This window comes from Stylophora pistillata, chromosome 5 (genome assembly GCF_964205215.1).
Source record: "Stylophora pistillata chromosome 5, jaStyPist1.2, whole genome shotgun sequence".
NCBI classification, from domain to species: domain Eukaryota; kingdom Metazoa; phylum Cnidaria; class Anthozoa; order Scleractinia; family Pocilloporidae; genus Stylophora; species Stylophora pistillata.
In genome coordinates this window covers 22,255,572-22,276,212 of record NC_142523.1, presented here as the reverse complement: position 1 = coordinate 22,276,212, position 20,641 = coordinate 22,255,572, and the positions used below count along the sequence as shown (strand labels likewise).

Below are 20,641 nucleotides of genomic sequence, written 5' to 3'. Positions count from 1 at the left end.
CTGTCTTTATTTGTGGCGGTAAATTTGAGGTCGAAGTAGGTGGTTCTCACGTTACCTCATGCCACTTTGCTGGTGGAAGTAAACAATAGATATCTCATTAGCTCCTTTTGTTCGTCTACCAGAATTTAAATTTGACCCGCACACGTCAACGGTGAGTGACAAATGAGTCTTGGTCTTCCCAGGGAAGACTTCCTTATATAGCGCGCCTTCGTGTTTAAAATTGAATTGATCAGTCACTGGAGAAATTCCTGTATCAAACACCGGTGCAGAAAGGTCGAAATTGCATTTGTTAACAAGGAAATTAATCTTGTCATCAGCAACTCGGCCAACAGACGTAAAGAACCGATTAAAATCATTTGCAACGGTTCTGTTATCTTTGCTAAATGATCCCTCACTGGCAGACTTCCTTGGAATAAACGATCGAATAATCTTCCACAACTGGCTTGAAATATTAGGGTTGCTCGTGGTCTGGTCCGTGGCGTAAGCGCGCTCAGATGATCTTATTTCTCTCTCAACATCATTCCTTAGGTTTCTATAGGGAGCCCACGCATCGGAATTATTTGTTCTTCTTGCTATCTTTCGCGACTGGTCCCTAGATTTCACGAGCTCTCTGATCTCGTCAGTTATGTAAGGAATGGGTCTGCCTCGAATCTTAACTTTTTTGATTGGTGCATGTTTGTCTAGGACTTCATTGAATAGTGTGTTGAGAGCGTAAAGGCTATCGTCAATGTCATCAAAGCAATCGACGATGCACCAAGGAACCGTTGAAATATCCCAGAGAAAAGCACTCTGCTGGTAGTTCTTAAAACTCCTTGTCGTAATATATACTGGCTTAGGATGTTGCCATTTTAGTTTAAGAACGGCATAGATTAAATCGTGGTCGCTGATGGAAGAAGGCATAACTTTTATGTCAATTATTGAGTTTTCATGGGAGGTCATAATAACATCAAGGAAGGTTGCAGACGACTCCGTAACTCTTGTAGGTTGTCTTATCAACTGAGATAAATTAAAGGACGTACAGAAATTAACGAGGGCTTGAGAAGCGGGATCAAATGAGTTTAACAAATTGCAGTTTAGGTCACCCAAGATGTAAACAGGCTTGTTCATCGGCATCACGGAAATTAGGGCATCACATAACTCATTGTCAAAGCAATCAAGTGTCGCTGACGGAGGCCTATAGACTGTACATATAAGGAAAGATCTGCAATTACCAGCTTGGATTTTTAGCCACAGTTGGTGGAGGTATGAGCTTGCAATAGATGATAGATGTTGCAGACATTCTACCTTCAGGTTTTGTTTTACGAAAGTGCAGACGCCACCTCCGAGTTTGTTAGTACGGTCGAGGCGATAAATATCATAGCCAGGAATATCAAGCTCAATGTCAGATATGGAGCTGTCCAACCAAGACTCACTGACAGGATATCCAGCTTTTTAGCTAGGACGACGTCCTTGATAAGAGTAAAAAGGTTTCTGTTCTTGATAGAACGGGCGTTTAAATGGCCAAGGTGATGTGACGTTTTTCACGTGAAGTAGACTGTTTTTCCGGACCAGGCTGGGGATGAATATCACCACTTCGTACTCAGGTGACCTCCACTGCGTCAAAGGATGCTGTGTAATTCGCGGAGTATGCCACTCTTACCTTAAAGAATTTCTTGCGAGGTAAAAAAACAAAATGGCCGCCCGCGTGGATCGGGACCGGTAACAAATCCAGGTTGAATTTGTTCAAATTTGACTTAATTTCGTCCCAAAATGTCCTGGGATATCGAGAAAAACTCCCTGTATACTGCGACTCAGCGACTGTTACAGAAAACAGTAAAGGAAGTGAAAAATATAGAAGAAATACGGACGACAGTAAGACACGTCCGACCTCCATGATAGTCACGTGTAGCTTCCCTCATTTTAGCGCAGTAGTTTCCACCTTTCCCGCTTCAGATGTCTTACATCGACCTTAAGATTTCATTCTTCTGGCGACGACTAAAAGCATCATTAAATCCCAATGATTAATTGTTGATTGAAGACGAAATTTTCTGCGCCAAAGCGAAAACTAATCAGAGAAACTTTCAATTTAACATGTAGCCAGGAGTGTATAACCAATGCTTCTCATGCAGCTCATCAGGAATCGCTCTGTAAAATTTTGACACCTTTTGCGAGCATTGGACGAATTACAGTCGTTCCAAAGGAAATATCTGTGTTAACGGAACAGAGCGTGTTTAACCCAAAACCAAAGTAAGCACAGAAGCCAGTCAAAGCAGACGAAAGTAGCCAGTTAACCAGGCCCCGTTGTTCAAAAGATGGGCTGAACTAACCTCAGCTTTGGACTAACCGAGAGTTAACTTTCTTAACCACAGGTTTGTTAACACAGGGTTAAAATAGCGTTTCTCAATACGCGGTTAAAGGGGTAAACCTCGTGTTAGACGTGGTTAGCGACCCATCATAATCTTTTCGTTTACTGTTGCCATGGTGAGCAAGTTGCGAGCTGTGCAATGGCTTCCGCTGCGGTCTCACGCAAAGCCCGAACACTAAATTTCAGCGCGTCTGAAATAGTAGTCTTAACGGAAAAAGTTGAGGAAAACCTCTCCATTATTCAAAGCAAACTTACGAACAGCGTCATGAACCAAAAAATAATTAAATATGGTATAACATTGCGGATGCTGTCTACACCGTAGGAGGACTGCACTGAGGATGACTGTGTAGAGGTGAGAAAAAAACCGAAATAGATGCATGCTGTAGAAAAAAGTCCACTCATCCCCATGGTTGCAGACACCTTGTACATTACTGGGGTGAAGACCTTTTCTGTTGACATAGTTGTTTTCATTCTGTGTAGGTGCATGAAATGTCACGTGAGTTCCGTCGACACATCCGATGATACCAGTAATGGCACGGGATACGATGAACTTATCCACACCGAAGGTGTCGCGCAGAACTTGAAGGAAACCTCCACTTCCATAAAACCTGGGGGAAATTGAAAGTTGGTGGAGCGGTGATGGGACGTGATTTCGTCGAGTGTTGCGATTTATATCACCGGCAATAAGATTTGTAATAAATAAAATAGTTTCTCATCGAAAGCGAGAGCGAGCATGCAGCCCTTCGTCTGTGATATCGTTGATTTCCAACGGAGCGCCCGTTCTGAACTTCCTTTCTCATCCCCGCCGGCGTAAATCGCAAAACAACAAGTTCGCCATTTTTATTCTTTATTTAACTGGATGTTAGCTATTCAACCCTGCTCGCGCGATTGGTCAAATTTAACCTGCTTTTTAACCTGAGGTTAGTGTTCACCTTCTTCCGAACGACGCGACCAAAATTTTACCCAAGGCTTACCTAACCCCAGGTTGAGACTTAACCCTCCTCTAAACAACAGAGCCTAGAGCTAACTCTGAAGTTAAACAAGCAAATCACCCCTGAGGCGGGAGAACGATTGATTTTACGATCTGCTTCTGATTACTAAAGAGGGTGAGGCCAATCCTATTGACCAATCAGAGTGAAAAAAGGAAAACAAGAAATCCAGGAACAGTTTTGTTGTGGAGTCCAAAATTCTTCCGTTTGTGAACTTTATTTCACGAAAAAGATATTCGTTCGCATCGTTACTTCATTTGCGTGGATTTTTCTTTGCTCTTTCTGGAGTTTCGTTTGCTTTCAGTATACTTCACTTCCACGAATCGAGTCTGTAAAACTAAACGTCACACGTCACCAAAAGACCTCCCCGAGAGTTTTCGGACTCAAAAATGTTACAGTTTCCAGAAAATTGAAGCAACCTCTGTAAAACCACAAAAATGTGACAGCTTTTTCAAAGAAGTGTACCTTGTTTAACAGACGAAGTATTTGTTGAGATTTGCAAACTATATTTACTTACATAGGGTTATTCATCTAACTATTGCTTCTTGCAATATACAGTTATTGCAAAGAAATTAATGTTAAGATCTCGCATAGTAAGCGTAGTAAGATCTTGCATAGTAGCCCACTTTTACTAGGTACAGAGTTATGGTAATTTTTCTCAGGTATTGTTAATTGGGAAACTTATTTACAAATGAAAACAGCCTCAAATTAAAATTATAAACACGTGGCAACATTTAAAAACTTGGGTTTATTTAGTGTTGGCAAAGAAAACCAAGGTGTTAAAAGTCGATAAAACCTTAGGTCAATCCCAAGATTAAACAATATTTTTTTTGAAAGAAATGGAGCCTATACTGTTTAAGTAAAACTTAAATTACCAAGTTAAGATGAAATAGCAGTGTATGTCCCTCCCCCCCCCTCCCCCAGGTGTATTTAATTTCTTGCCCAAGTAAAATCTAGTCGTGAAGTGATGTTTCTGTGAGGGAAATTTTGTCCTCAGCATCGATAATTTCTCCATGCGGTAATACTACTAGAGAGAGAGAAGAGAATAGAGGATATGGGTACCGATGTTAACAAAAAAAGTATGCAAAAAGAAAAAACTGAATCAGTTGACAGAGAGACCAGTGAAATTCACTGCTAAAGATGGGCGTTCAAATTCAAGTTCCAGTAATACTACAATGAAAATGAAACTGGAAAGATTATTTATAGACATATTCATTAAAGTTTTGTGAGGTTTCAGAAATTTCATCAATCCAATTACCCCTTTACACTTCAACATCGGTATGCATGTTCTCCATGTATGTTACTGATATTTGATGACCAGTCATTCTGGGTGGTCGTATCCGAAAAGTGGTGGGCCAAGCTCAGAATGTTATCTTATGTTTTGAATATGATACCTGTTCCAATTGTTTGTTTCGCTTCTAGCGTTCCCAAAAGAGAGCCATTCCCCCTCCTTGTTCCACTTAGGCATGAAGTAATTTATAAGCATTTCCTCAATACAGCCAGCGTAGAATTTAATGTCCACTAACATGAGTCGAACAATGAAATCGTCCACCTCTAAGTCTACAGCACGTTCTATCATTTCGCGGTGGTCCTTAAGGCGCTCTGAGATATTCTTTTTCGACTTTCCTACGTAAATCGGCCTGGCTATGGAAGGCTTGACTTTTCCGTCATATAGCGCAGTTTTACCAATATAATATATAAAGTAGACACCGGCACGTTCAGGATACGCATAATCATCAGTCAATGGATATATGTACAGCGTTTCCATGAACTCAACGGAGATCCTTTGTAAAGCACAAATGTAGTCATCACCATCTGACGGTCTGTTGTTACACTGCCTCAAGTTCTTCTCCACTTTCAATGTTTGCTGTTCTAAGAATGTTTCTTCTAGCAGGAATTCAGAGGCCTCTATGAATTGTGGAATGCTGATATCGACAAACCTCATGACTTCTCTACAAAGAATACGTCTCAAATACTCGTTGTATGCAATTACTTGCAATTCCCGGATGGTGAATGATTTGACTTTTACAGATGAGTAATAAATAGATTGTATCAGACAATGAATTTCCTGATTGTGAGACTTCCAAAGGTATGTTAAACGACTCAAAGCTTTACATGATTGGTCTCGAATAGTTTGCTTGTCTTCATCCCTTAGGGAACGATATGCAGACCAATCGCTTTCGTGAAGCCTTGTGATGAAATTTTGTGGGCCGAGGCCAGGAACGTGTTCGATAATTGAGTCAGTTTGCTAGACATAACGTCTCGTAGTCACGTTCGACGCACTAAAAACTACTATAAAACGAATACAAGAATTGTAAAAACGTGTAAAATGGTATATAAAAAGTCACTTGTAAAAATGTAGCGGAATTCCAAATCGATTTCGATCAATTACGATCCTCATCAGTAGTACTCCGCCATGTTTAAAATACTGAGTATTTTAAACATGGCGGAGTACTACTGATGAGGATCGTAATTGATCGAAATCGATTTGGAATTCCGCTACATTTTTACAAGTGACTTTTTATATACCATTTTACACGTTTTTACAATTCTTGTATTCGTTTTATAGTAGTTTTTAGTGCGTCGAACGTGACTACGAGACGTTATGTCTAGCAAACTGACTCAATTTCGTGAAGCCATTTCTCGAAAATCGTAAGGTACCGCCTGTACTCTTCGTTTTTCCAAAGTTGACTCATTTCTTGCAGTGGTAGCTCATCCATTTCCCCCATAATTTTCGAAATTGTCCTAGCTCGGCTTAAAAAGGTACTTGGGCTTCCTCATATCTCGTTCGGCCCTCGTGCACCCTTTATTCGCCTGCAGCGCAACGGAGGGCGATGATTCGTTTATAAAGATGTCACATAACCGGGCTGAAACGATTAAAATAAAACCAGTTCATGAACGGACTAAAAATAAGGTCGACTAAAAAAAGTTAGCTTTTATATAATATTACTGTCTCAGAAATATTATCTTCTGAGAAACTTTGTCAGTCCTTTAAGTTAATGAAGTAAATGGATACTCAGGTTACTGAATTGACATTTCAAGTCAGATGTACTGTTGTATTTCGTTAGATAAAGATAAATTAAGGAATTATGAGTACACGAGTTTGTAACTTTGCATGACTCAAATAAGAAATAACTAAATCAGCTTTCGCCGTCTCGCTTCTTTTGATATATTGTAAGGGGAAACATAGTGATCAAATGTGCGTGCATGTGCGAACTTCTTAATGACAAGGTGCTTTTTCAGGCTGTCAGAACCAAACTGTTTTACAGGGGTTTTAAATAAACACATGTTAACAACTGGTTCATGCTTTAAGTCGTGCACAATCGAGTTATGGAGCACGTAGGAAGTTTGGAGAGCACACAAGAAGCTATAACATAGCCGCTGGAGTTGTGCGCGAAAAACCGACAACAATACTAGGAGTGATTGTTCGCGGTATGCAAAATATTAAGCAAAATAGGAATTGGTTTTATTTCTGTTGAAAGCTCGAGTTTTATTTCACTGCAGTTTAAACACAAAATTCTTTACTTTTAAAAAAGAAATCACAAAAAAAAACTGTTGCATTTCACCCTCGGACAGAGAAGAGAATCGTGACGGCGCCGATGACGAGTCACCTTTTCCGTTTTTTTTTTTCTTTTTCGGCCTCATTTAAGAACTCTAATCCAAGGGATAAGGTCAGAAAATTGTCTTCGCCTTGGGACTGGTGGACCGAGTCTTTGTACTCATTATTGTCACGAAATATATTATTTTTCCCCCCCCGCTAACAAGGGCCGCTCGGGCGAAAAAGAAAAATTTCTGGCGTAGCGATTTGCTCACGCTATCAGCGTGCACTATCGGGATTTTGAGCACGCTTACGTACGCTGAATTTGATTGCACGGCTGTGCTAGCTATGTTATAAAGGAAATTAATTAGTCGCACAGTTTCGGAAGCCTGGCTTTAACTTTTTAGGTAAAAGCTCAAAACACAATGGTAAATCAACAGGATAACCCTTACTGGAATTTCCTCTGTGTTCGCAAAGTCGCTAGTTCATTTTACCACTTCTTTTTCCTTTTACAGATTTCTGGGAACGTTTTAACTTTCGTTTACTAATTTGCCAAACTGCTGTTGTTTTTCTTATTTCTCTATGAAGTACCGCGCGGAAAATTTGTGCGCGGGCTCCGAAAATTGACCCTCTTGGGCATGCCTTAAGTTTGACTGACCGCTGGGTTTAGTTTAGTTTAGTTCTCGCCGACATCTCTGTCGAAAGCATTTTTTCCGTATTTCAGTCGCTCAGCTTGCACTGATTTGAAAGTCTGGGTGGTGGTGCTTCATAATCGTGTCTCCATCGCTCTCAGAGCTTGATTAGTGCTGAGGGACTGTATTATTTGTTTGGCATATTTCTAAGACGTAACAAGCTGGTGATTTCCTCTATTTTCTCTGTATCTTTTGGCATAGTATCCGCGAATTTATTTTAAGAGTAAAAAATCATTTTACTACTTATCAATTGAGTTGCGATAGGAATGAACACTTCGAATCAAGACCTTCTCCGTGTCAAAGTAATCTAATTTGTACAACGCAACAACATCGCTCAGAAAGCAAAGACATTTCCGGGACCTTGACTGTGCCGTCAGTGGTAAATTTAAGAGGTTATTAGTGAAGCGGGCTTAAAACAAAAGAGAAGTTGATCTGAAAATGTCAAAGAGGGCTTGTGCTTTTTAAGTTTCGTCCAAACTACGCATCGTTTCTTATTGTTAGCATATGGCTTTCATATAACAAGAATCATTCTTGTTCTATAAAAGCAATATCAATAGAAAATATCTTTCTATCCTCGCCTTTTCGTATCTTCTTTCATCCTTGGCTATTTTTCATTATCACGTTAGAAAGACACTTAACTTTGCAGAGTAATACATCGTGAAGAAATTATATAGCGTAGATTTGTACAAGAAAATTTTCTAAATTTCTAATACAAAGTTGATAGATTTATGTTAAATGTTTGTGTGAAAGTCTGATTAGACCACTCCTGGCATATCGGAATCAGCGTTATCTGGAACAACTGTCATAAATGTGACTCGACTTAACTTGATAACGTTCAATAAGAAGCCGCAAGGGTGGCAACCAGTTCTGCAAGGTTACATGATGAACTTGCTCGGAAGCCTCTTTAAGTCAAGAATTTTGCTCCACGTTATTGAAGTATTGCCTAAACTACCTAGTGAACGTATACATTTTTTTTCGCCTCAGACAAAAAGAAAACTTAGCTCAATTTCCTTGCAGAGCTTCTACAGTTCAAAAGTCTTTTTTTTTTCCATCCGCAATCACTTGCTGGAATTCTCTAGACCTACATGTCCGAAATTCTGTATCGCTTCCCACTTTAAAGCGAAAACACTGTCAATTATCTTTTTGCGTACTTATTAAACGTTATCGGTTTTCTTGTCTTAGAGAATATCTCGCGTCACGTATCTATTTGCGAGTGTAGTTTTGTCGACTCTGAATCGGTGAAACAGTTTTCCCGAGGTATGCTGCTCAACGTGATGTCCGTCTTGCCTCTGCTACTAATATTATAGGTAAAACGTGTCATCGAGCGACGATGTACAAAAAAAAAAAATCTTTTATATGGTACTGAGTCTGTAAATAACGATGTCAACTGTGCTTTTTTTCGCGACGCACAAAGTTTTATAATCAATACCACTCACTTTTCGATGGCCATTTTTGATTGCTTAAATGAAATATCCGATCCCTAGCTTTGTGAGGTTAACTCGTTATATTGCAATTTGCGTATCTAATTTCATGTGTATGAGCCTGGATAAATTAAAATAAAAGTTTGTAATATTGTAATCCCCCTCTTTGAGCTTAGGTGCTTCTGGGGAAAACAACGAAAATATGTTTAAGTTAAAAAACAAACAAACAAACAAACAAAAAAGATACATTATCAAATGAAATGAGTCGAACATCCATGTAAATTAGTTTCTTCATGTTAAACGTTCTAAAATGACATGCCTAAACTGGTCCATCATAGCATTTACTTATAGTTAGAAAACAGCCCATATGCCAGCTGGTATTGTTTCCTACTCACAACAGCTCTTATGTTAAAGTACAAGGACAGATCAATAAGCTTGAGTAGAAGACAAATTCGTGAACAGATTTTTCAAACTTTTAAAAGAAAAGGCCCTCCGAACTTGTTGGCACGGGCGATTTTTCTAAAGAATCAACGAATATCGTTACAGAAATTCTGTTAGGAAGTAAAGAGTACCCTACAATTAAAGTTCGGTAGATTTTTGGTGCCTGGCCAGGATCAAAGTTATTGCGGAGACAACGACGAGGGAATTTTGGAGATTTAGACCGACCGCGTGGGCAAAGCGGTGCCAAAACAATCTAATGATCATGGATGAGAGAGAACAAGTACCTGCAAAGGGAGCCTAAGCATACCTTGAGTGATTTTGGGGTCTAACGATCATTATTAAAAACTGGAGCATTGGATAATGCGATTCAAGACTTTTTATTGGCTTAGCCATTATCATGGCATATGAGGCAATATACCAAATCTAATATCTGTACTTGTAACATCCAGTTTCTTCTTACGAAATAAAGTCGAGAGGATTTGTCTAATATCTTGAGGTCGTTTTTTGATAAAACAACTATTCCACTCGCGCTTATTGGATATGACATGATTATAGCCAACTCGGCGCTACGCGTCTCGTTGGCTATCTATCATCTTATATCCAACGCGCGCGTGTGGAAGAATTGTTAAATAGTAATGCAGACATGAACTCATTGAGCAGCGTGGCAAGCCTATCAAAAATTTGCTTAATCATGACGCATTATTGAGAATTACTTGCAGAAAGAAAAAGAGATTTCTGGGTCGTCGAGAGGAATATTTTGCCGACTTGATAACGCACCGGAAGCGCAGAGAGAACGCTCGTGTCAGTCCTACTCCACATCACACAATGCACGAAAAGCGGACCACTCGCTTCGTCGACCAACCTCTTTCCGCCCATACATTAAGGTCGAATTTAACTGTAAGCATGGGCCCTTAAAAAAAATAAAAATTAAAAACACTTCGCTTTGTCAGCCAATCAGGATGCGAGATTTTATTGAAGTATGCGATTCTATATTCAATTCTATTGTTAGGCACGCTCTTACAGGGCGATGACATAATGGCTACGCATTCCCACAACTGAATAGAGAGCGAGAAGCGTAGCCAATGACATTGCAGAATGTTATTAAGACTTATTCATAAATATTGTTTTTACTCGTGATTAATTCTAATAGAAAATATACAGATAGTGGCATGTACAACGGTTGCGCAGGAAACTGTCGGTTCCAACCGGTTAACGTTTTGATAACAAGGCTTTTCAAGTTACCACGTAATTTTACATTCGATTAGTATTTCAATCAAAACCCAAATTAGCACATACTTAATAAATCATCCTGTTGCAACGACAGTCTCTATCACAACACAAAGTTAGCCGAGAAAGATGCCTTAGAACCTAAATTAAATAAAGACTTTACTCTTTGCTTCTGTTTCTGATGCTTTGCGTAATTTTCCCTTTCTTAAATTCGTGGAACTATTTGGGTCAAAATTAAAGCGAACAATATTTTCGGCTTTGGATTATTAAATAGACATGAATCCAAGGGAGACATTCTGGCTTCTAAACTTTGCATTACAGAAAAGAAAAAAAAAACCAATCGGGAAATTCCCCATTATCGCCAAAAATGAAAAAAAAAAAAAAAAAAAAAAAAAAAACCGCTAAATATCGGTACCGCAATACTTTAATAACGAGTCGAAACTCGAAGTCATACCGAAACCACTACTTTATTCAATCAAAACAGAAATAACTATTTGAATTTGTAAGTGAGCCTTCACAAATCGTTTACACGATATGCTTTCCGAAATCAAAAGTTTTCGGATACGCACTTCCAGCTATAAATTTTGGATTCAAAATCTTCCGAGACCCGACTAAAGAGGAGAGGTCTTCTTCTAGATTTGTCTACTCGAGTGTAAATGGCAAAATGATCGAACCGGGTACTGAAACTTGCCGTATTATTCACAAAACCGAAACAATTGCTACTTGTGTAAAGGTAGTCTCAGTCACGTTCCTTTTGATTTCAACCTGTTTCGAAAATAATTGGAAACTGACATTGTTCGGAAAATGTTGGAGGACTTGAAAGATCATAATTTTTGGTACCACCCAAATGCTACAAAAACTACCAAAATACCGCGAGAAAAATCGTCCACTACCGCAACATATCGCCATTTACCGCTCAAGTAGTTTCGCTTTGATATTCATCTAAGTTATAACGTAACATTTTATTTCAACATGAAATTAAAGTGAGCCCTTGTTCGTGAGTCACACTGAGTGTTATGTGCCAACCTATAATTTTTTGGTAAAATGTTCTGTTACTTAGTTCATCGACAGCGTAGATTATTAGCAATGAGGTTTGTGTCTTACCTAATGCTTGTCTTCAATGACTCCCAGTTGACAACTTATTGAAGTCATCCGCACTAAACATTTACTGGCTTTTATGGTCGTTTCTCTCGTTTTAAGAAGGTACGAAATCCCAACTCTAAAGTGTACGTAGCGCTTCTCTTAAATGTGATTGGTGGTTTCGAGCACTAAGCCTATTTAAATACGATTATATTTCCTTTTGTCAGTCTCGGTTGACAGGTGTTTGCGATGCTTCGTGTGGGAGATATTCATAGAAATGTTTTAATCAAATTTATGAGGCTTTGTATGAAGACGTCATGTCATCGGAAGCTAACAAAAAGACATTTCATATTTACAAAGCATGTAGTCGTCTATATTCCTGCGCAACCGTTGTACATGCCAGTATCTGTATATTTTCTATTAGAATTACTTACGAGTAAAAACAATATTTATGAATAAGTCTTAATGACAGTCTGCAATGTTATTGGCTACGCTTCTCGCTCTCTATTCAGTATATTCAATATATATATTATTAGACGTTTTGTTGTGTAGTATCGCTGAGTATTTTTACGAGTTGTGCCGTATTTTGACGAGCCCTACGGGCTCGTCAAAATACAAATAACGAGTAAAAATACTCGGCGATACTACACAACAAAACGTCTAATAAGTTATTTATTATCCAACACGCCAAATTGTTGTTTCAGTGCGGGCGAATTTCGCAAATATTTATTTACGGGGAGTGCGTGACAGAAGTACGTTAAGCGGAACGGAATTGGCGCGAGATAGTCGGCTTATTGATTGGTTAAAAGCATGACAACACGTCAAACTGGTTTTTGTGGTTTCGAGCAAGCCATCACTGGCGCAATTTTATTTCACTTTTCACAACATGCGAAAGAATCTTTCGATCGTTTGAGTTACAATCAATGCAAGTGTTTCAGTTCCAGATTTCATGGGCCCTTAAAAAAAGAAAAATTAAAAACACCTCGCTTTGTCAGCCAATCAGGATGCGAGATTTTATTGAAGTATGCGATTCTATGTCCAATTCTCTTGTTAGGCACGCACTTACAGGGCGATGACATAATGGCTACGCATTCCCACAACTGAATAGAGAGCGAGAAGCGTAGCCAATAACATTGCAGAATGTTATTATGACTTATTCATAAATATTGTTTTTACTCGTGATTAATTCTAATAGAAAATATACAGATACTGGCATGTACAACGGTTGCGCGGGAAACTATCGGTTCCAACCGGTTAACGTTTTGATAACAAGGCTTTTCAAGTTACCACTTAATTTTACATTCGATTAGTATTTCAATCAAAACCCAAATTAGCACATACTCAATAAATCATCCTGTTGCAACGACAGTCTCAATCACAACACAAAGTTAGCCGAGAAAGATGCCTCAGAACCTAAATTAAATAAAGCCTTTACTCTTTGCTTCTGTTTCTGATGCTTTGCGTAATTTTCTCTTTCTTAAATTCGTGGAACTATTTGGGTCAAAATTAAAGCGAACAATATTTTCGGCTTTGGAATATTAAATAGACATGAATCCAAGGGAGACATTCTGGCTTCTAAACATTGCATTACAGAAAAAAAAAAACAATCGGGAAATTCCCCATTATCGCCAAAAATGAAAAAAAAAAAAAAAAAAAACCTCTAAATATCGGTACCACAATACTTTAATAACGAGTCGAAACTCGAAGTCATACCGAAACCACTACTTTATTCAATCAAAACAGAAATAACGATTTGAATTTGTAAGTGAACCTTCACAAATCGTTTACACAATAAGCTTTCCGAAATCAAAAGTTTTCGGATACGCACTTCCAGCTATAAATTTTGGATTCAAAATCTGCGGAGACCAGACTAAAGAGGAGAGGTGTTATTCTAGATTTGTCTACTTGAGTGTAAATGGCAAAATGATTGAACCGGGTACTGAAACTTGCGGTATTATTCACAAAACCGAAACAATTGCTACTTGTGTAAAGGTAGTCTCAGTCACTTTCCTTTTGATTTCAACCTGTTTCTGAAAGAATTGGAAACTGACATTGTTCCGAAAATGATGGAGGACTTGAAAGATAATTTTTCGTACCACTCAAATGCTACAAAAACTACCAAAATACCGCGAGAAAAATCGTCCACTACCGCAACATATCGCAATATACCGCTCAGGTAGTTTCGCTTTGATATTCACCTAAATTTAAACGTAACATTTTACTTCAAGATGAAATCTAAGTGAGCCCTTGTTCGTACAGTCACAAGTGTTATGTGCCAACCTATAATTTTTTGGTAAAATTCTCTGTTACTTAGGCCTAGTTTATACGTCGCGCTACAGTCGAATTTAATTCCGACGAATTTAATCCAAGGTCCCACAAGCAATTAAGTTCGACGATAGCGCGACGTCTAAAACGAATTAAATTCGTCTGGTAAATTAAATGCGTCCTTAAAGTTTTATCCGTCTTGGTAAGACGGATAAAATATCGATAACGCGTCTTCAGTTTTAACGTCGCACTAGCGTCGCGTCGAATGAACTGCGTACGTTTTCTTAATTTATTTTGGCGAGCCCACAGCGATCCGTGGCTAGCTTTTCGAGTGACACCTGACCAGAGACACTGCATTTGGGAAGAGAATTAAATTTGACCGTACTGATTTCCACGCATAAAACCAGGCCACGATTTATGTCGACGGAACGAGAATTTAATGGAATTATATTAAATTCGTCTGAATTAAATTCGACTGTAGCGCGACGTATAAACTAGGCCTTAGTTCATTAACAGCATAGATTATTTGCATTGAGGTTTGTGTCTTACCTAATGCTTGTCTTCAGCGACTCCCAGTTGACCGCTTATTGAAGTCATCCGCACTAAACATTTACTAGCACTTATTTTCCTTTCTTTGGCTTTAAGCAGATACGAATTAAAAAACCCTAACTCTAAACTGTACGTGGCGCTTCTCTTAAAGGTGATTGGTGGTTTTCGAACACTAAGCTTATTCAAATACGATTATAATTTCATTTTCCAGTCTCGGTTGACAGGTGTTTGCAATGTTTCGTGTGGGAGATATTCATAGAAATGTTTTAATCAAATTTATGAAGCTTTGTATGAAGACGTCATGTCTGTTTCCTTTTGGGGGAAACAAAATATGGTATCGGGAGCTAACAAAAAGACATGTCATATATACAAAGCGTGTAGTCGTCCTATGAGCGCTCATAAACATCTATATGAGTACTTATTCTCTTACATGGACTATTCAGTTGCGAAATATTAGCGGATACAAAGTCACTCTTAGGGCCTAATTACATGAGCCGGGCTGGTCCGGTTAGCCGGGCTGATTTCTTTTGTTTTCACGCTTTGGCGAACACCAAAACAAAAGAAATCAGCCCGGCTCATGTAATCAGGCCCTTATTAACTTACGCGACAGCATTCTCGGCCGCCATTTTCATATCTCATAGAAGTTCAACCTTGCTTTAACACAAGACAAAACTCCCCATCAAAAAGATGAGCAAAAAGATACTGAAGTCTTCGGCTGTTCTTAAAACAAACCTAACTAAATTCTGAAAAGAACTGATAATTTCTTATTTTTTAAGTTTGATGACGTTACATGGAAACCAAGAATATCCTCTTAGTTTGCCAATTTGCTTTTAACTTTACCAAGAACAGTTCACGTTTTAAAACACTGTGAAAACTTCCTTTGATTGAATTGTCAGTGGGAAATTTCCCTTAAGGGTTTTATCAGCCTATGTGATTCACTTAATTATTGATGAAGAAATTTTTATGGTTGTACAATATCCTGTTGCTTTATCATTTTGCTTTTAGCTTTAACAAAATTCCCTTAATGATTGTCAGAGGCTACTTCCCTTTAGGGCTTTATCAACCTAGGTGATTCATAAAATTATTGATGAAAAAACTTCCATGACTATCAGGGATAACTGTTTAAAACAAAAGACTGTTAGCCCTTTTGTCATTACAACGTTCAAACGTGCAGTGTAATTGTTTGTTAAGCAAACCATGACGGCGACGGCAACAAGATCTGGACCCGGTTGTTCGAAGGATGGATAACGCTATACACTGGATAAATCTCTATCCGGTGGATAGTGTAGTACGTTTTGGTAATACTTATCCGCTGGATAGTGATTTATCTGTTGGATAACGTTATCTGCTCTTTGAACAACCGGAGCCTGATTGACAAAAAAATAGCTCAGCACCTGCTCATTTCTTAGCCGTCTACGGTTAGCCAAATGTTGCAAAATTCAACAACTTGCATATTTATATTCAAGAACTAATATTTGTGCTCAAAAAAATATATTTTTATTCAACAGTTTACAATTATATTCAACATTTTATCAGATACAATGAATATATGAAGTTCATATATTTTTGAACTGCGGTATTACATACGTATCCTCGCAGTAGATAGCGCTATTTATGCAATAGCGAAAATCAGACCTGAAAAAAATCAGGCCTGTACGGGACTCGAACCACTGACCGAGTCCCGTACAGGCCTGATTTTTTTCAGGTCTGATTTTCGCTATTGCATAAATAGCGCTATCTACTGCGAGGATCGTGCATCATACGTATCAACATTTTATATTTGTGTTCAACGACACGCATTTTCTTTTCATATTCAACCAAAATTATTTTCATTCAACAGCAATATTTATTCAACTTCAATAGCTATATTTATTTTACTCAACAAAATTAATTGTTCAACTTCAGTCCAAACTTTTTACCCCAACAAAATTGATTATTCAACTTCTACCACGCATAGTTATTTAATGACATACCTTCTATTATGACTAAGTGTTTGAAAGTTCCCGGACATTCCAAATATCGTCATTTAACAAAATTCCCCGCCCCTACCCCCGAACTACCCCAAACATGAAACCCATTCCCTTCCAATACGAAGATTATGGACTGGAACCCGATCATTCAATTTGCGCCAAAAGTCAATATGGCAGCCATAACACTTGACGAAGATTCATTCTTCAATTGCTTTGAGAATGTTATAAACTTGTTAAATGTTTGTGAAGAGGGAGAAAACAGTATTTCCCGCGACTATTCTATTCGGGCATTGCTGATATTTCAGATGTCTACCAAAGGGAAAATAATCCAATCAATGGTCATGTATGAGGTCATTTCAAAACGTAAAATGGCTTTGGATCAGTTGAGAAAAGGATTGATTACCCTTGGTGTTCTTGATGAGATGTCAAAGCACCCACATTTGTTTGAGAGTGTGTTCACCTTAAAACCTGTTGAGCTGACACCAGCGATAGTTAGAGAGTATCTCAAATATCCAGATGAATTAAGTGACCAAATTAAGTACCAGATATACTGCTAAGTGAGTACAGTTTGCAGTATTCCTTAACCACAGTTCTGTCAATTTTCGGCACCAACTGTGGAACAAAACCCTTAAAATCCCAGCAACCTCAGTCAGTCTCCTTTGCACTCGTTTAAAATCAGTAACACGTTTTCGACAAATTTTGCCGCTGATTCGAAGGAATTGATCACCCTCTCTATAACTGGTCGGGAAAAACTGTCTTCTCCCTCTTCACAAACCTTTTACAAGCCCGTAACATCCTCAAAGCAATTGAAGAATGAATCTTCGTCAAGTATTAGGGCTGCCATATTGATTTTTGGCGCAAATTGAATGATCGGGTTCCAATCCATAATCTTCGTATCGGAAGGGAATAGGTTTCATGTTTGGGGGTAGCTCGGGGGTAGGGGCGGGGAATTTTGTTGAATGACGATATTTTGAATGTCGACGTCCGGGAACTTTCAAACACTTAGTCATAATAGAAGGTATGTCATTAAATAACTATGCATGGTAGACGTTGAATAATCATTTTTGTTGGGTAAAAAGTTGTTGAATTTTGCAACATTCGGCTAACCATAATATGCCGTCCTGTCCCAACAAGGTGAAATTACCAAAATTTGCGTCGTTTGCGAACGGAAACCGCGACGGCAAATTATTTTGATTTCCATTTAAAACTCAACGCTTCTTTTATATGTTTAGTTGAGACGTAGCGCCGTATGAGACGGTAAACACACGCATGCAGCCAAAATTCTAATTAAAGGTATAAATTTATTTTTTAATCGAAGTCTTCCTCGGCGTTGCCGCCCTGACCTTTTAAGGTCCCTATTGATCCGTCTACGCATACCTGATCATTAGCCGTTGCTGTTTTCAGGAGATGGACTCGATTTATGGCTCAGTGTGAGTGAGCCTGCATTGAGATGAAGGTTAACATCACAGACACCCGAGTGAAAAACCTGGGCAATATGCCGATAAAGAGCAGGTTACTTAATTTATTTGACTTATTTAATTTTTGCAACACCACGAGAGGAATGGGTGAAAATTTAAGACTCATTTAAAGGAGTTAAATGTTAGTGTTATATTTTCATAAAATCACAAAACTAAATCTCTAAAGTAATAATAACTAGTACATTTGACAAACGTTACACTCTGCCTAACCAATAGATATTTCACTTTTAAAAGCATTTATTATCTAACTACACTTCGTAGAGTACAAATAACGCCATAGACGAGTACAAATATCACGCGGTATTTGTACTCTAGAGTACTGGTTAAACAAGTTTTCTCGCATCACGCAAGCGAAGAATTGGATTGTAGTTACGAAGAAAAACAATGACGGACAATTTGATTCATATTTCCGACGTCGAAGATTCAGAATGGCTGGCAAATATAGATCCAAGTTTATCAGATGAATCGAACGAAGAAAAACAGCTAGACGATCAGGAAATTTCTTCATTTATTGAAGAAAATGGAAACAGCAACATGACAACGCGTCCCTGACCTTTTAATTCCGCTTCGCATAATTCTGTCACGCACTCCCCGTAAAGAAATATCCGCGAAATTCGCCCGTACATGCACAGAAAATAATAGTTTGGCGTGTTGGATAATAAATAACTTATTAGTCGTTTTGTTGTGTAGTATCGCCGAGTATTTTTACTCGTTATTTGTATTTTGACTCGCTCTACGAGCTTGTCAAAATACGGCACAACTCGTAAAAATACTCAGCGATACTACACAACAAAACGTCTAAGAAGATATATTTACTTTCCAAGCTACTTGTATCATGCTTTTTGTAAGTTACAAAACGTTCTACAATTGTTTACTTTGTTTCTCGTGTTCAGTCTGCGTAGGACTGGTACAATTGCGTCATTTAAATTGTCAAATATTATGGGATGAACCATGTGCTCGTACTTGCAGAGGTCAAAAATTCGTTTTGAATGTTCGATTGTTTTCTCACTAGTTTATTCACTTATTCCTCGAGTCCACAAATCTTGTAAGTATGTTTTCACTGTAGTTTTTTCGTTTCGCTTCGTTTTGTTTACATTTGTTTTCTTTTTTGTACAGTTAAACCAGATCTTTGTAAAATAAAGGGTTATTCGAATATTTAAGTCTACACTTTTAAGCAACTGTTGTTACCGTTGAGATAAATATTGAAACCTCCTCAGTACCCGAATTTCTATCGGATTTGATGCTATTGTCACTATCTATGGTCATAAGCAGTGGAAGTTTAGTTCGCGGAATATACGAGGCCTTCACGCACTCCCTTTGGCAAATTTTGAGATATTTACTAGGGTGTTTGAACCGGTTTCTTGATAATAAAACACTTAAGGCTAGCTCATGCTCAACACGTTCTCATGAAGTACCTGCTAAATACAACTTGGAAAATGCCGTGGCAACTGATCAACTGATAATTAACTGATAGGTTATTAGTGTATTACAACCACAACGTGCAGCGTGCAACGTGCAGCTAGATTGCTCCTTCATGCCGACTTCACTCAATCATCTGTAAGCTTATTTTCCAAACTCAAATGGCTTCCTATTTTCGACCTTATAAAACTGAGAAAACTTGTACTTTTATTTACTATCCTCAATCATCCTGATGCTCCTTTTTGTCTTAAACGCAAATTCAATTTCTTGTCTTCCGTTCCTCCAACTGGTTTGCGTACCAGAGCTTGCGCTTTTAATCTTCAAGTTCCCTACCCGCGGTCTAATTCTGGAAAGCGCACATTTGCTTACTCTGCTGCCACCTTTTTCAACTGCCTTGACAATGATCTTAAGCAAATAGATTGTGTATCTCCTTCCTCTATTATTATTTCATCTAGATTAAATAATTTTAAGCATAAACTTCTTATATTATTCCTTAAGTTTGTTAGTAATGTTTCTCATCTTGAAGAATTAATATGTCATGAGTGTCGTTTTTCTCTTTACTGTAACTGTATGAGAAGGTAATTAGTGTTTATCACCTTATATATTTGTTGAACCAAATATTTGTATAGTTTTAGTTTCTCTTGTATAAGTCGTATATTGCTGATTAGGCATTGTTTTATATGTGTATTTTGTATTGTTGTGAAGACCGTAAGTTAGATAACTCCAGTTGGGTTATATACGTCACCTTCGTTAAATAAAGAATATTGTATTGTATTGTGCTAAATTTATATTTAGAATGAATATATTAAGTGGGAATGTCTCTTTAAAATTAATAGTTGTGTGCCTATTGGCGAATGCGGTTTTGAATCTGAATCAGTGGGATACTTTTTATGTGGCTACTGCCCCCTCCAGGAGGCGAAGCCACGTGAGTTGTCGAGATGAGTGATTGAGTGAGTGAGTGAGTGAGTGATTGAGTGAGTGAGTGAGTGAGTGATTGAGTGAGTGAGTGAGTGAGTGAGTGATTGAGTGAGTGAGTGAGTGAGTGATTGAGTGAGTGAGTGAGTGAGTGATTGAGTGAGTGAGTGAGTGATTGAGTGAGTGAGTGAGTGAGTGATTGAGTGAGTGAGTGAGTGAGTGAGTGAGTGAGTGATAGAGTGAGTGAGTGAGTGAATGACTGAGCGAGCGAGTTCAACAACAGAATTCCGATTTTGACCCAATTTTGACCCGA

The 20,641-nt window shown here is 38.3% G+C and overlaps 1 protein-coding gene across 2 annotated transcripts; it reads right to left on the bottom strand.

Annotated features, from left to right (window-relative positions):
• Window positions 1-3,753: 3,753 nt before the first annotated feature.
• LOC111333806 (uncharacterized) lies at window positions 3,754-14,741 on the bottom strand. 2 transcript variants are annotated; one of them, XM_088761598.1, is made up of 3 exons: window positions 14,547-14,741; window positions 5,971-6,200; window positions 3,754-5,522 (listed from the first exon to the last, which is right to left on the bottom strand). In XM_088761598.1, exons 2-3 carry the CDS (start codon window positions 6,060-6,062, stop codon window positions 4,703-4,705), a joined length of 912 nt encoding a protein of 303 aa, XP_088617724.1. In that variant the 5' UTR covers window positions 6,063-6,200; window positions 14,547-14,741; the 3' UTR covers window positions 3,754-4,702. The 2 variants fall into 2 exon arrangements, with proteins under 2 accessions (XP_088617724.1, XP_088617725.1); XM_088761599.1 differs by lacking the exon at window positions 14,547-14,741 and adding an exon at window positions 11,757-11,974.
• Window positions 14,742-20,641: the final 5,900 nt, after the last annotated feature.